This window comes from Saccostrea echinata, unplaced genomic scaffold, assembly GCF_033153115.1.
Source record: "Saccostrea echinata isolate AGI-Se365-2 ecotype Australia unplaced genomic scaffold, CSIRO_AGI_Sech_v1 ptg000015l, whole genome shotgun sequence".
NCBI lineage: Eukaryota > Metazoa > Mollusca > Bivalvia > Ostreida > Ostreidae > Saccostrea > Saccostrea echinata.
This window is the reverse complement of record NW_026889764.1, coordinates 13552501-13568339: the sequence shown is the minus strand read 5'-3', so window position 1 is coordinate 13568339 and position 15839 is coordinate 13552501. Positions and strand designations below refer to the sequence as shown.

At 33.6% G+C, this 15839-nt stretch overlaps 1 protein-coding gene across 1 annotated transcript in view; it reads right to left on the bottom strand.

Annotated features, from left to right (window-relative positions):
• Positions 1 to 14038: 14038 nt before the first annotated feature.
• LOC133187893 (DAZ-associated protein 1-like) overlaps positions 14039 to 15839 on the bottom strand; it is a 4870-nt gene continuing 3069 nt past the window's right edge. Inside the window, exons 2-3 of the mRNA XM_061323283.1 lie at positions 15466 to 15651; positions 14039 to 15256 (exon numbers count right to left, since the gene is read on the bottom strand). Coding sequence (XP_061179267.1) covers positions 14874 to 15256; positions 15466 to 15651 — 569 coding nt within the window. The 3' untranslated portion in view covers positions 14039 to 14873. The remainder of the gene's footprint in view (positions 15257 to 15465; positions 15652 to 15839) is intronic.

Genomic DNA, 15839 nt, shown 5'->3' with positions numbered 1-15839 from the left:
TCCCGTATTCATGACTGGTTTTCCTAATTTTTCATTAAAAATGACAGTTTAAAATATGATTTTTCGTCTTGTTTATCTACAAATTATGCCCCGCAACACCTTATTTGACCAAGCTAAAGTTATAAAGCATCATTAAAGGAATTTATTTCTCAAATTTGAGAAATCTGTAGGCACCTTTTATTTACTAGATCTTGACCTTAATTATAATTTCTGTTTTATAGACGAAACATATTTACATCTCTTTTATTCAATCATAAAATGTCATTACACACCTTTTTTTTCTAAATCAAAGCAAATCATTTTACTGTCACTAATCTCATTATAAATATCCATCTATTTGTTTCATTATTCCTAACCATTTCCCAAGATATTTCATATAACTGCTATTGTAATTCTTTTTTAATAAAAAAAAAAAGATGAAAAATTCTTTAATTTTTATTATTTTTTTCCCTTCTCTTTCATCCAAATTAAGAAAAGGACAACAAAACTATTCAAGATTTCTGATGAAATATTGATGTTTTTCAAGAAAGATATGTACAGATTTATAACATAAAAAAGATTTAAATACATAATAACAGCTACATTTAAGAAGATCAAGAACGCAAGTTTTCACGTGTACTTCGTTAAGACAATCGTCAGATTCATGAGTCGAAAAGTCTATGACCCAAATATGGTTAATATGATTTTCCACCAAAAATCAAACACTTATGTAGCATCCCCCCCCCCCGAATTCTTTATATTTTAAATCCTATATAACATCCAGACATATAATTAAAATATTACCTGTATCTTAATTGTCCTCTAGAGCTACATAATTATTTAAAGAACAATCAAAACTATTTTAGCAGGTACATGTACATGTTACTATCTATGGAATACATAAGCTGCAAATATATATGTCATTTCTAAAAAAGAAAAAAAAAGTCTTTGTTTTCTAAGAAAAAAATTGAAGGTATTCGTGGACATGTCTTAGAGATATTTTTTTTTCTTAAATGTGTATCTAATATAAATTAGATTTTAATGTAAATCAAGTAATTAACTGATACCAGTAATTATAACTTCAAAATCTTTTTTTAAGTTTTGTTTTCAGGTTTTATTTCCACTAAGATCATACCTCTTCAGTGTTCTATAGTAACTCATAGCATTCAATATTCCTGTTTATAATATCAAACTTTTGCATATAATTATAAAAAGAAACATAACTTGTGAACCTCTAAATACAACTGGATTTTTTTTCTCTCTTTTTGTGCCCAGTTTCTTAATTGAAAGTTTTTTCTTTATTCATTTTCTTCTGATTTTGCTTTCTTTGGTCTTTCTTTTTTTTTTTTTAAATGCTTTTATCTGTTACTTTCTGTTTTGTATTTCCTTTTTTTCACTTTAGGTGAAAGATAACTCATAAGCTATGATTTTAATATTAATAATTCGTGAAATGAGAAAAAGATTGATTTTAACACTTGATATGGCACACTGAGCATTATCATTCTATCACACATCAATTTTAAAAAGTCAACAGGTGTATAATCCTGCCAATGGGTAATCATAATTCACTGTAAGGACTGAAGCGAGGAAAGACACCGCGGAGGCCAAACCACGTGTCATGAAAAGTGTGTTTAAACGAAGTTCCATATTCATGTTGATAATTTGAAGATGTCAAATTAAAAATGCATAGCAAACAAAAGTTCGTTTCGTGAGAATTAAAATTTTGGCGGGAATTCTTCGCACTAAAGACAGGAAGGGCTCTTATTACGTTTCCTTGCCTCACGGAGAAGATCCCGAGAATCTCGCGGCGATGGTGCGAGAATTAGCATACATCACAACAGGTTGCCGAGAACTGGTTGCAATAATTATGTCTCTTTTTCTTTGTACTCCTAATCTTATAAAGCAGTATTTAGATTTATCCGAATAATTTGCACTCTTGTCTGCAGTGAAATAAAAGAAAGGAAACGGACTGTCTTGGAATATTAGACACGCTGCATGTCAAAGTTCGAAATGCCTAGTTATCATGCAATTTTGAAAAAAAAGAGATGAAAGATAAAACGTGATCTGATAGAGACCAATTTCATACCAGACTGAGAGTATTTCAATCATAATTAAGGATGTGAACTACAATTAACAATTATATAGTTGCTAAACGTATGTTTTGTTGCACAGTAAATATTTCTAAGAAATCATTTTTTTTATCATTATTGACAAATATTGGAATATTTTTTCAACTTCCATTTCAATCTGTCATATTCTTTTTCTTTGTTTTTTCTTTTTAAAAAGTTATTATAAAACAATCATATCATAAGTATACACTTCGTATATCCTAGTATTTCTCGTTTCTATATCTTTCAATGTTTCTGAAATATAATTAATACATTTTTTTGGGCCTGTTTCTGGGGAATCGAATTCCTGTCAATTATTATGCATTGAAAATTAATTCAAATGAACACATAATGGGAAGTCACAGAACTGCAACAGCGAGGTGAGTGGATTAAAATCAGGATGTTAAACTGTACCCAGGGGACAAGAAAACAATACGCTCTGTTGACCCAGACTCCAAGATCCGCTCTGCGTTTAATAAACCAGGGCCAACATTTGTATAATAACTGCCGAAATTTGATAGGACCGAGAGTCTTTGTGGGTTAATCTAGCGAGCAGTTATCAGTTATGTGATGCCGGGAAAATAATTTTCATCCCATAGATAATGAAAATTAATTCAAAAAAGTTTTCTGCGACTAGCGATTCCGAAAGGCTGTCTTAGGCACACAGATGAGCACATTTACTAGTACAATGTATTATGATAAATAAAAGCAAGAGAAAATTAACATATATGTTCAATCAAGCAAAGATATATCGAACATTTCGTAGAAAAGGAAATATGCTAAATATTGAATTTGTTATGTTTCTCATGTGAAATGTCTCTAATTTGTATATTTGAAATCAAGGCTGCATTGAAGTTATGAAGTGAAGTAAAATTTAATGGGTAATGATTTCAGCTTGGAATTTACGTAAACATCGAGTGCTATATTAAGTATTTTATCAGTGAAAGCTCCCAGATGCAGTTTTGTTTGAGGACCTTGGAAACTTACTCAAACTTGTATGACTTAGCCAGTTTGAATGGTGTGAAAGCAAACTGATGTTTTAATTAACTCCTACAAAGGTAAATAAAAGGTGCATTAAATCTGCAACGTGTAATTGATTTTTCACAAAAAACTTTTATTTAGTTGTTTTGTATTTAATGCATAATATGGGCAAAACTTCAACAAAATATCCCTATTGTAAACAATCCGAAAGGAATGCCACAGATGTTTTCAAACGCATTCGATCACAGTCTTTTGAACGTTTTAGTGTAAATGCCGTCCTTAAGGAAATGTACACTTTGGTTATTGAATAGTCATATTCTGCAAAGCATTGAGCGCAAGAAAATGGTTATGTGGCTTTTTGTCATCCTCTCAATGTTTTCTTAATAGATTCAAGATCTAATTCTGGCCCTCTCTCATCAGGGTTCCTCTAAGCGTCTCAGCGAGCATGATTGATTTTTAAATGGATACAGTCTTGCCTTTGTTTTGTTCCTCTATAGAAAAATCATTTTCAAAAGATACGACGAACAATATCTATGATAGCTCAAACATTGCTAAACACTTTTTATCGAAGAGAAATCGAAAAATTCTATTAATGTAAGACAAAGTGTCATTTTAATTAATGGCGTAAGTTTGCCAAACGTTGTGTTCAAGAGTGCCGGTATAGGAGTGAAGTGCGCCTCCGTTTGTAATGCTTGTTTACTCAGTCCTCTCTAGTGGCTTTTGGGGTTACACACACTATTCCTCCATTAGTTTTGGGGACCATAGCTTTAGAAAACTATCGTTATTAGGAATACCACAAAGAAAATTTGAGGATTGTCTGCCTAGACCAAAAAGACTGAAATGATGAAGGATATGGTGTTTCTGAATAAATTCCACTCCAAAAATGATTTTCTTTATAAATCATTATTACTTCTTTGTTAGAGTTGCAATAATTCACTTCATGTCAAAACGCAGAGATCCACTTCATAAAATTGGAATGCCATTTTTTTCTTTCTAGTAATGCAGTAAGGAACATAAAAGTCCAGTTGTTGAGCAAGTCCCTCTGTGAGAATTTTTCACACACATTAAGCAATTATCATTGCTTTATCAAGCATTTGCTTGAAGCAAACCTTGACTCGATGAAAACAAGAAAATGCAGTTTGGAACATATTTGATTTTTAGTAAATATGGTAATACCAAACACTAAACTTCAAAAGCATGAAAGTAGTCATGATACACATATCATTGAAGAATTAAAATATATCAGGAAGAACACTATTGGTCTTCTTGTATTCTTTTGTTGTATTACTTTTTTTTCTTCAGATAAACGGTATGCAACAAAATTCGTCTTCTATTTTTATTGAAAAAGACAAAAACAATGTTCATCCTTTTTTAGCTTTCAAGAAATCAGACTAAATTATGAAAGAGTTAATTTTACATGTATATATATTTTTTTAGGTAAAACAAGAAACATCAATTATTCTATATTTTAACTTTTTAAGATAATGTATCACATTTGCGCCATTAGTGTTATTCAAGTCAGAAAAACGGTAGGATTAGCAGTATTTTCATATAAAAATATACAGGCTGTAAAAGATTGTCAATCGATGCTCTGATATTGCAGAAGCATTTACGATTTCCATGTAAAAAGACTAAGAGTTGGGATTTTAAAAAATGCAGCAGCTTTAATAGATGCCACTTTTTAAGCTGAAACTCAGGCATACATTGATGAAGAAAATTGACAATGTTACTAACATGATGAAATTGACGTCAAAAATTTCAGTACGAGAAAGGACCTCTTTCTTCTTTGAAGTCAATGACCAATTTTTATTCAAATATTCAAAAAAGAGGGAAACGCATTCTGTAATCTTATCGGGTATGCAATAATTTATCCATAATGATGGACAGGCGGTTTTTATCATGAACAATAGATATAATGGTCATCGAGTTACCACCAGCTGTTTTTAATGGGGGTTTGTCCGTTTTTAAGAAAACATGCTACTTTGCAAAATTTAATTTGTTTGATGGGAATAAGCTTAAGAAATCAATAATCTTAGCAAGGAATAAAATTATACTACCTATGTTTTAACAATTATCCAATTGTTTCATTGGGAGATCCGAAGAAACAAGTTTTATTACAGCAGCTAGACTTGTTCTCAGTTATATTAGAATCTAAATCGGATTTATTCTTTAAATTAATTGATTTTGAAGAGGAAGAAGACACAAAGTGTCCCCTATAGAAATCTCTATTGAGTGGAATACTGAAATAAAGAACATCACTAGTCGACATTTCAATGAGTTGGGATCGAGATACCAATAATTTCTATCTCCCTCGGGAATGATATTTACAGGTTTCGCAAAATTGTACATACACGATCTATTATGGTGTTATAACCTGCAACGGAACTAAAAGCTCTCCAGGGCCGTCTTTGTCAGTCGCAGTAATTGTCAGAGCAACATAATTCAACGAACACTTAATCTGAAAACTATTACGCTGAATTACACGCGCCAATTTGTGCCCGCTCTACAATTGTTGTTGGAAACCATTTTTTCTTAGTCTCTGACGTCATTAAATCATGGAAACAATTTGAAACCGCATTACAGCTTAAAAGAAGTCTATTAACGGAGCAATGATTTAACGCCAAATCGTTCCAATATTATGGCTATCAACCATCTTTTTTGTATTCTATTAAAATGCGATAATGGAGAGCTGGGTGTCCTTTGCTGATCTAGAAATGAACCTTCGTCAAAGGCTTTACATGGAAATATCATCGAAAAAGATACAAGTGTAGAGGCGGAATAGCCAGCGTACACTATACTTCTAATGACATTCTATTTCAAGTTTTCGGTACCCTACAGGAACCAATAAATGATGCATATACTTATAATCCGTTGTCAGATATTAATTCTTTTCAAACAATTCTTGTGTTATTAAATGACACTTGAGAATCATTAAGCCACCATTTATGGTCTTAAGTATGTACATTTCTTTCGCACCGATTTTCTTATTTCTTTATTTTTATTCTTAGCTCACCTGAGCCGAAGGCTTAAGTGAGCTTTTCTGATCAGAGAGTGCCCAGCGTCCGTCTGTCGTCTGTAAACTTTTCACATTTTCGACTTCTTCTCAAGAATCACTTGGCCGATTTCAACCAAACTTGCCAAAAAGCTTCCTTAGGTGAAGGAGATTCAAGTTTGTTCACAGGAAGCCCTCTTTCAAGGGGAGATATTTAAGAATTCGTGAAAATTTGGTGGTCTCTTTTAAAAATCTTCTTCTCAAGAACCACTGGGCGAGAAAAAGATGAAACTTATGTGAAAGCTTCATTACATACTCTAGATTCAAATTTGTTCATATCATAACCCCTGGGGGTAGGGCGGTGCCACAAGAGGGGGTCAAAGTTTACCATATTAATATATAGGAAATGTCTTCAAAAATCTTCTTCTCAAGAACAACTAAGCCATTATTAGACATATTAATACAGAAGTATCCTCAGGTTGTGTGGATTCAAGTTTGTACAAATCATGACCCCTGGGGGTAGGGCGGGACCACAACAGTGGGTCAAGTTTTACATAGGAATATATAGGTGTAATGGATAAGGGGCATTTGAGTAAAACGCATTGAAGACTTTAAATAGTAGAATGACCTGACAACCCTTGGAATGGACTAGTCTAAGGGTATATAAGGCAAAGCTTTCGAAAAGTCAGGCATTCAGAAGGTACAATGTACCTGTAGAAGTTAGACGATGAATCAGCAATAAGGAAGTTGAGGTCTTCCATCCTAATAGCAAAAGATTCAATGAAATTGAATACATAACGGATGGTAGGTGTTGAATACTCAGTATATTTAGACAAAATTCCCATTTATTACCATTAACCTGTAAGGGTGGGATGTGTCCTAATTTATGATCTTGAATTTTGGTAAGAGTTATCACCCTCTGCTTTTAATTAATAAAAAAATCAATTTTAAGAAAGTTAACTTATTTGGTAAAAAAAAAATCGTTTTCAATTTTCATTCTATTTCTAATGTGTTTTACTGCATTTTCCCCACTATAGTATTTATTGATATTCCTATTATTTGAATATTTTTAAAAATTGCTCCATAGACTTCAGTGCAATCTTTGTTGAGTACTTACTGCTTAATTAATAACATTTTTGAAATTTTCTCGTGGTAAATCCTTTTCTACTGTAAAATGTTTTAAGTATATATCAGAGTGTTTTGTATGTGATGGACATTTAGGGATAGAGGATGGAAAACCTTAAGGGTAAGAGCAAAATAAAAGTACAAAAGTTATAAACACCAGTGGCAAGTATCCTAGGGAACTAATGTTAAGCTCTCGACTGGTTGTAGAAAATCTGAAGAAGATTGAGACAACTGGTTCTTATCTATCAATGGGAACCTAGGAAGAGAAATACGGTGCAAGTAGTACCTTATCCAGTCCTCATCTCCAGATAAGAGAAAATTTAAGTACTATGTGATACACCCTTAGACAGAGTTGTCTTAATAATCATTCCACTCATTAACTCAGACGGAGTAAAAGGAAAACATATATCCCTTGTAAGAACCTGATCATACAAGTTACGTAGGAAATATCTTTGAAATCTTCCTCTCAAGAACAACTAAGCCATTATTAGTCATTTATACAGAAGTAACCTTAGGTATTGTAGAATCTACCCCTCAGGGGTTGGGGGCACAACACAGGGTCAAAGTTTTGCATAAGAATATATAGGAATCGTCTTGAAAAAAACCTTTTGCTCAAGAACAGCAAAGCGATGATTAGTCATATTATTATAGATTCTGAAGCATCCTCAGGTAGTCTAGATTCAAATTTGTTCAAATTTGCGGTGTAAATAGTGGGTCCACAATGAGCAATCAGAGTTTTACATAGGAATACATAGGAAAAAAATAAAAAATTCTTCTGTTTAAGAACAGCAAAGCCATGATTAGTAATATTGATATAGAAGTATCCTGAGGTAGTATAAATTCAAGTTTGTTCCCCATTATAACTTTTCAATACTGAACTGATTTCTGCTTCTTCCTAGCCAGTGTGCTCAGGTAAGCGGTGTGGCCCATGGGTCTCTTGCTCTTGCTCACTGTGTTTTACACTTTCCACTCCTTCATTACGTTCCCTTATCAGTAGCTGCAGAACTGTACATAGCGTTATGGTTTTATATTTTAGTCTTTGACCATAACAGATCATTATGGTCAAAGACTAAATTATGAAAGTCTGCAGCTAATGCTGATGATTGACTAACATCAGTCTGAAAAAGTTCTTGCTCGTTCGCTGTAACATCGAAACCACTGAAAATAGGTTAGAACAGATAATGTTTGTGACATCGACTCATCAACACTTCTGAACAATGTTCACTTTAAAACAACACAATTAATTATTTACTTATTGATCAAGAAATATTTTTGTATTTCCCTAATGAAGCTCTCTATAGAAGCTTTTCTATAGAGCAACTGCACGTTATACGCCATTTTGGAAATCAACATGCTTAGGTTCATTATTTAACCAATTAAACTTTGTCACACTTGCCATTGAAGTGTAGGAAATGTTGGGGGGAGGGGGTTCTGAAGAATATATAGCCTTCTATAATTCCCATTGTTCCATATTGTAAAGATTTTTCCTAGGTATACACTATACACACTTTTCAATTTGGTTCAACAAAGATGAAAATTCAACACAGCAGCCTAGGAGTATCTTCTCGATACATACATGTATCATTCCAAGTTCGTAAAAATAACGGACTATATTCAGTAATGACCAATATTTGCCCCCAAAATCAAACTTTGATGTAGAAATCTATATTTATGTTCTAAACTAGGGGGATATTTGCAGACTTCAAAGCATAAAATATATCATCACCCATGATGCCATATATAAGATATGACGTCTAGAAAATGACGCAAATTCAAAATTTCATTGATTTTCAGAGATTAAAATGTGTACTTTACGTCGATATTTTTATTGAAAGTTACTGAGAACAGGTCTATTACAACTCAGTCTCTTGATATAATGTGTAGAATGCTGATATCTACGAAATATGAGAATATTGTTATGGAGCAGGTTTGCACTCTGTAAAATATATTGTCAAAATTGAACAATTTTTTTCCTATTTCTTTAAGATAATGGAAAATTAAATTAAATAGTTTCGGACGTCAAAAACTAAAATTGCCAATAATCAACTTCCAAGCTATAATATTTTTATTGATTCAGATTTTCGATACAATATATATACAATTCAGCACGTTTCAAGAGATTTTTAAAATTTGACTTTTAGGGGAGCGAAAATATTTTGTTTGTTTGTTTGCTTGTTGTTTAATGTCTCTTTCGAGAATTTTTCACTCATATGGAGTGCCGGTGGAGAGCTGCAAATTTTGACCTATACTCGGCACTTAGGGCCTTTGAGCAGTGAGCGATCTTTTTCGTGCCAGCACCTACTGCGACACTTGCCCTCAATTTATACGGCATAATCCGAAGGACCGGTCTCCATTTCCCACAGAGGGAATCGAACCCACGACGCAAGGATCAACTCCTTACTCCGCGACTCTAGAGCACTGCCCCACGCGGTCGACGGGGGCAAAAATATGCATGCATATACCGTATATAGTTCTTTCATAAGTATATTAATGACTGTTGTCACAAAATATTCCATTTTCTTTTTTCTTTGACCTTGAAATTTAACCTCTTGCCACTAAGCATAATTCAGCCCTGGATATAATTATAAAACAAAATTTGAGCAAAATCATTTATATAAAATTCAAATAATTGCCATAGTCACGCTTCCATAAGCCTCTTATTCCTTTGTCAAAAAATGTATGTCTTCAAAGTCTCAATTTAAAGCTAAGCATATACAACAACTGTCCAACATTTTCGCGCATACACAATATTCCCATCGTCAGTAACTTTTGGATGTTCCCCATCGATTCTGTTACAGGGAGCTGATTTGTGAACTCAAAATCGTGGTTTGCGGGGGACGTAGTTTTCTGCTTGTAGTGCAATATTACAATAAATATCACTCAGTCAATATTGCAGTTAATATCACTCAGTATAATCACAAACCTTTAAAATTGAAGAGGAGTAGAATTTCAAATCACTGACAAGAACTTGTTCATAAATTTCTTTTTTATAACTTGTCTTGAGTGATTGTATGTTGTTTTACGTCCCGTCCGTGAATTTTTCACTCATATACCGGTGAATGGCTTTAAATTTAGACCTATACTCGGCACTCAGGGCCATTGAGCAGTGAAGGATCTTTATCGTGCCAACGCCTACCGTGACACGGATGACCTGCAACTTTCACTTTAAGTGCCGAGCGCTTGGCGAAGGAACAGTTGCTACCTATTTTTCATTGACTTAGGTCAGTCGCGGCCCGGGCTCGAACCCACGATCTTCCGATCACGGAGCGAGCGCTCTACCGATCGAATGAGCTACCGTGACGATCTTATAACTTAATGTTTTAAAAATATTACTAGTCGCCCGCGTGGCGCAGTGACTAGAGCGTTTACTCTAGAGTCGCGGAGTAAGGAGTTGATCCTTATATCGCGGGCTCAAATCCCACTGTGGGACATGGAGACAGGTCCTTCGGATGAGACCGTAAAACCGAGGTCCCGTGTCGCAACAGGTGCTTGCACGAAAAAGTTCCCTTGCTGCTCAATGGCCCTAGGTGCCGAGTATAGGTCAAAATTTGCAGCTCTTCACCAGTAAGTGGTGGCGTCTCCATATGACAAACAAATTACTAGTACTCTGTGTAATCTAATAGGGAAAAGTTTAACCATTAATGAAACCAAAATTTCTGAGGGTTTTAATAAAATTAAGGTTAAACAAAAGCAAAGCCGTCATTGTGACGGCAAACCGGGTTTAATATTGTGTAAACAGTACTGGTGTTTCTCACATAAATTGTAAAAACGTTCTATTCTGAAAACTGTAGGAGGTGACATCCCAAAATATCAAATAAATGTATCCTATCCTGGACATTTTGCATAAAAATGATTAAGTTTACTACTGGTATTTTTTCCATAAATTATCAAAAATGTATGGTAGCATATGTCTGCCCCCTATATGCAAGATAAATTATGTTAACATGCGAAAAAATTATGTCAACATGCAAGATAATAATTATGTCTACATGCATAATAATTATGTTGACATGCCAGTTACCAATCTATTTAGAGAATTTAAAACTATGGTGGCATATTTCTGCCCTCTACATACAAGATAAATTATGTTAAAATTTTAACATGCAACATAATTATGTAGACATGCGATTTATTTACGTCATCATGAAAAATAATAACGTTAACATGCAAGTTCCCAATCTCTTTAGAGAATCTAATTTTAATGTTGGTAAACTTTACAATTATATGACATCATACAAGCAAGATACAACAGAATTATGTAGACATGCGACATGCGACTTATTTATGTTAACATGCATGCGAGATAGTGTTGTAGACGTGGAACTAATTTATGTCAACATGCAAGATAATTATGTAAACATGCAACTTATTTATGTCAACATGCAAGATAAATACGTTAACATGCGAGTTAATTTTGTCAACATGCGAGATACTAGTATGTATGTTGACATGCAACTTATTATCTTGCATGTTGACATAAATATCTTACATGTAAAAAAAATAACTCGCATGCTGACATAATTAAAATGCATGTTGACATAAATAAGTTGCATATTAACATAATAATCTTCATGTTAAAATATAACTTGTATGTTGACATAAATAAGTCGCATGACTTATGTTGCATGTTAGAATAAATATCTTGCATGTTGACATAAACAAGTTGCATTTTTACAAAATTATGATGCATGTTAACGTAAATAAGTCGCATGTTGACATAAATATCTTGGATGTTAAAATAATAATCTTGCATGTTCACATAAATAAGTCGCAAGTCAACATAATTCTGTTGCATATTGCTTGTATAATGTCGTATAGTGGCGTTAGTAGTATGTTTACCAACATAAAAATTAGAATCTCTAAAAAGATTGGTAACCTTGCATGTCAACATTATTATTTTGCATGAAGACATAATTAACTTCAATGTTGACATTTTTTTCTCGCATGTAAACATAATTTATCTTACATGTAGGGGGCAGAAATATGCCACCATAGTTAACATACTTACTTATTATCTTGCATGTTGACATTTATATCTCATATATCATAAAACGACAACATATAAACAAGATGCAACAAAATTATGTTGACATGCGACTTATTCATGTTGACGTGCAAGATATTTATGTCAACATGTGGATTATTCAAATTAACTTGCAACATAATTAAGTAGACATGCAACTTATTTATGTCAACATGCGATTAATTTATGCCAACATACATGTATGAGTTATATTTTAACATGCAAAATATTTATGGCATGCAAGATAATAAGTTGCATGTCAACATACATATCTCGCACGTTGACATAATTTATCTGCATGTTAACATAGTTATCTTGCATGTTTACACAAATAAGTTTCATGTCTACATACTTATCTTGCATGTTGACATAAATAAGTCGCATGTCTACATAATTATGTTGCATGTTATGTTTAGGGGGCAGAAATATGCCACCATCAACAGAAATTTCAAGTATCATGCTTATCTCTAAAATATGTACAACTGATCTGCAAGATAAAAACTTTCTATCTTGAGAACTTTAGGAGGTGTTATTCGGACAAATGATGTATCCTATAAAAATTATTTTGCATAAAAATCACTACGTTCTATAACTGGTATTTTTGTCACTAATTATTCGAAATCCAAGTACAATTAAATTGTACCATTAACTCCTCTGATGCATGCATATGTTTCATGTGATACATATACAATTGATCTGGTATTTTCCTCGTTAATCGTCAAAATCAACATCCAAATACAGTACCTTACATCTCTGTTAACTTATATGTACAACTGATTAATTGATTGATTGATTGTATGTTGTTTTACGTCCCATTCGAGATTTTTTCATTCATATAGAGACGTCAACGTATGCCAGTGAAGGGATTCAGACCTATAATTGGCATTCTGGGCCATTGAGCAGTGAAGGTTCTTTATCGTGCCAACGCCTACCGTGACAAGGGGCCTCGGTTTGTAAGGTCTCATCCGAAAGACCCGTGACTTTCACTTCTAGTTCCTGGCGCTTGGCGAAGGAACAGTCACTACCTATGCCCTAGGTATTGAAGCGGCGCGGCGAACGAGAATCGAACCTGGGCCTCCCGATCACGAAGCGAGCGCCCAACCACAAGGCTACCGTAACCTGTATATGTACAATTGATCTTAAAAATAAAAACTCCCGATCTTAAAAGTATGTACCATTTTGGCAGTCGCCGGATTTATCCGACCATTTTATATTTTATGTTTTATCTTTTAGCGTTTTCCCCCTTAATTTTAAAGAATGGCGGTTTGGACAACTACGGTTTGTGTGAGTGCATATCATAGAGTTAACATTTGCACAAACAGCAAATTTCACAATTTTTATTTTAAAATTCGAATAACAATCAAAGTATATTTTTATTTAAAAAATAAAAACAATTCATATTGTATAAACAGATGTCACAAGCAGTGCACAATCCCTTCATATTGTGTTACCTAAAATAATGCAATCTCCCTTGCAGAGTTGTCGTTCATTCCACTCTCAGACACCTCTGCAATTGGTTCGAGTGAAGATTTTTGACATAAAATACATTTGCACAGGCATTTGATTATAATGAATTAAAACAAACCCACTATTTCTTGTGCTTATAACTGTGATATACGCGAGCCAAGGACAGAGGTGAATGTATGAGCCGATGGAAGAGAGTGACAATAATAAGGCTTTAAGTAAAATTCAAGCCTTCTCTCCCGTCCATCTTGCTGCATATGGTCCCTATTCTTTAGAAATTACTGAGTTATTACTACATATCTTTAACTTACTAGTATATAAACATACATGATAATAACTATCAATTTTAATGAAGACCAAAAGACATATAGAAAAACCACAAAAATAAATAAAATTAGGAAAAAATATAAATCAATATACATGTACTTAACAATTTATCAGATCTGTTTAACAATGTATGTTCCAAAAAAGGGATAAAACGTAATACATGCAGCTGTGAATGAAAGCTAAAGCACCAATAAAAAACTTGAAAAGAATTAAGACCTAAAATAAAACATTAGTTTAATACACTGTATAATGTTGACACTTGACAACAATGTTAAGGTTTTAAATAGTATCAAAATCAATGAACAGACTAAATTGTATCTCTAAAACGCCGTGTACTGCAACATCTCTTTCATTTTCTAAAATAGAGCCCATAAGAACTTGCATAAAATAGCCAGTGTTATGTAAATATTTTGAAAAAAAAAAACAACTTTAAAACAATGCTTCAAAATATTTTACTTTAACTGACACATGTACAGTTATCACCATTCTTCATGCCCTATCCATTTTCTTTTGTTCATATATAAGATTAATCAAAGTTATATTCATTTTTTTTTTCAAATTGTCTGCAAACAGTAATAAAATATCTACGCTGTAAGTTACATATATATCGTGTGATTTTATTAAAAAAAAAAAAAAAAAAAAAGGAGGTGTGTACATATACCAAAATGTATATAGATCAGAACAATTGGGGTAACTCATTGAAATACATATATACCCAGCTATAACCGTTACCCCTGCATGGCCACCTATCACAGATACTTAAACAGTCTTTCATATACATGTACGTATTCACGCACATGGTTAAAAAAACAATTGCTAAAAGTCATGAAATAATACAATGTCAAGAACGGTTTGCCGACAACAAAATTTAACATCATGATTTAACAGGGGGTTTGGCAGGAGGGGCATCTGACTCAGAATAAGGGGGAGGAGGTTCCCCGTAGTATGGTCCTGGTTGTGAATTCCCTCCATATCCGCTGGGTCCCTGTTGTGGGTACTCTTGGCCCTCTATAGGTGGTGCGGACGGCGTGGCACCATAAGACGACTGTGGGTGTTCCTGTCCGTAATACTGTTGTTGTTGATAGCCCGGATAATAACCTCCTTGCATTTGCTGTTGTGGAGGATATCCTGGTTGTTCTACTGGTGCCCTTGGATACCCATGTGGATTAGGACGAGGAGGGGTGATAACAACATTTAATTGGTTCGTTGAAATCACATGACCTTGATCCATGACTGGATTATCAATGTAGTACTCATCTAAATTTAAAAAAAGAAAAAAATATATATAGTTATCAAAAGTTAACATGGTTATGATATTATATACATGTACTTTAATCTGAGGACAGAAATATGTACTTTTTCATGTTTTATAATTATACAAACATTCTTTTACTTTACAATATTTTCTATATTTATAACAGATATGGTAATTTGTGAGAGCAATTATAACAAGTTTGAAGTCTCACTTGACATTCCAATAAAGGACACGCCCCAGATGCAACTCCAGATCCACCCCAGAAGAAGGACTGGAAGGGTGAGAATTTGAAGTATCCCGATCCAGAAGCTGATGCAAAAACTACTCAGCTTTTCACATCCTGTCATGTCTTCGCTGCGTGCGCAGCAACAAACGGTAAATCCTGCTATTATTGTTCCTGTCAAATATGTGCACAACTTTAAGAATTAATACACATAGCATTGTTGCATTGCATTGCAGAGACAGATTTGTATTATTAACACACATCAGGCCTGTGCATAAGAAACGGTATCAAAAGTGAGGGGGGGGGGTGGGGGGGGGGGGGCTACTTCCCAAAATTATGTGACAAGCAAAAAACAAAAAACA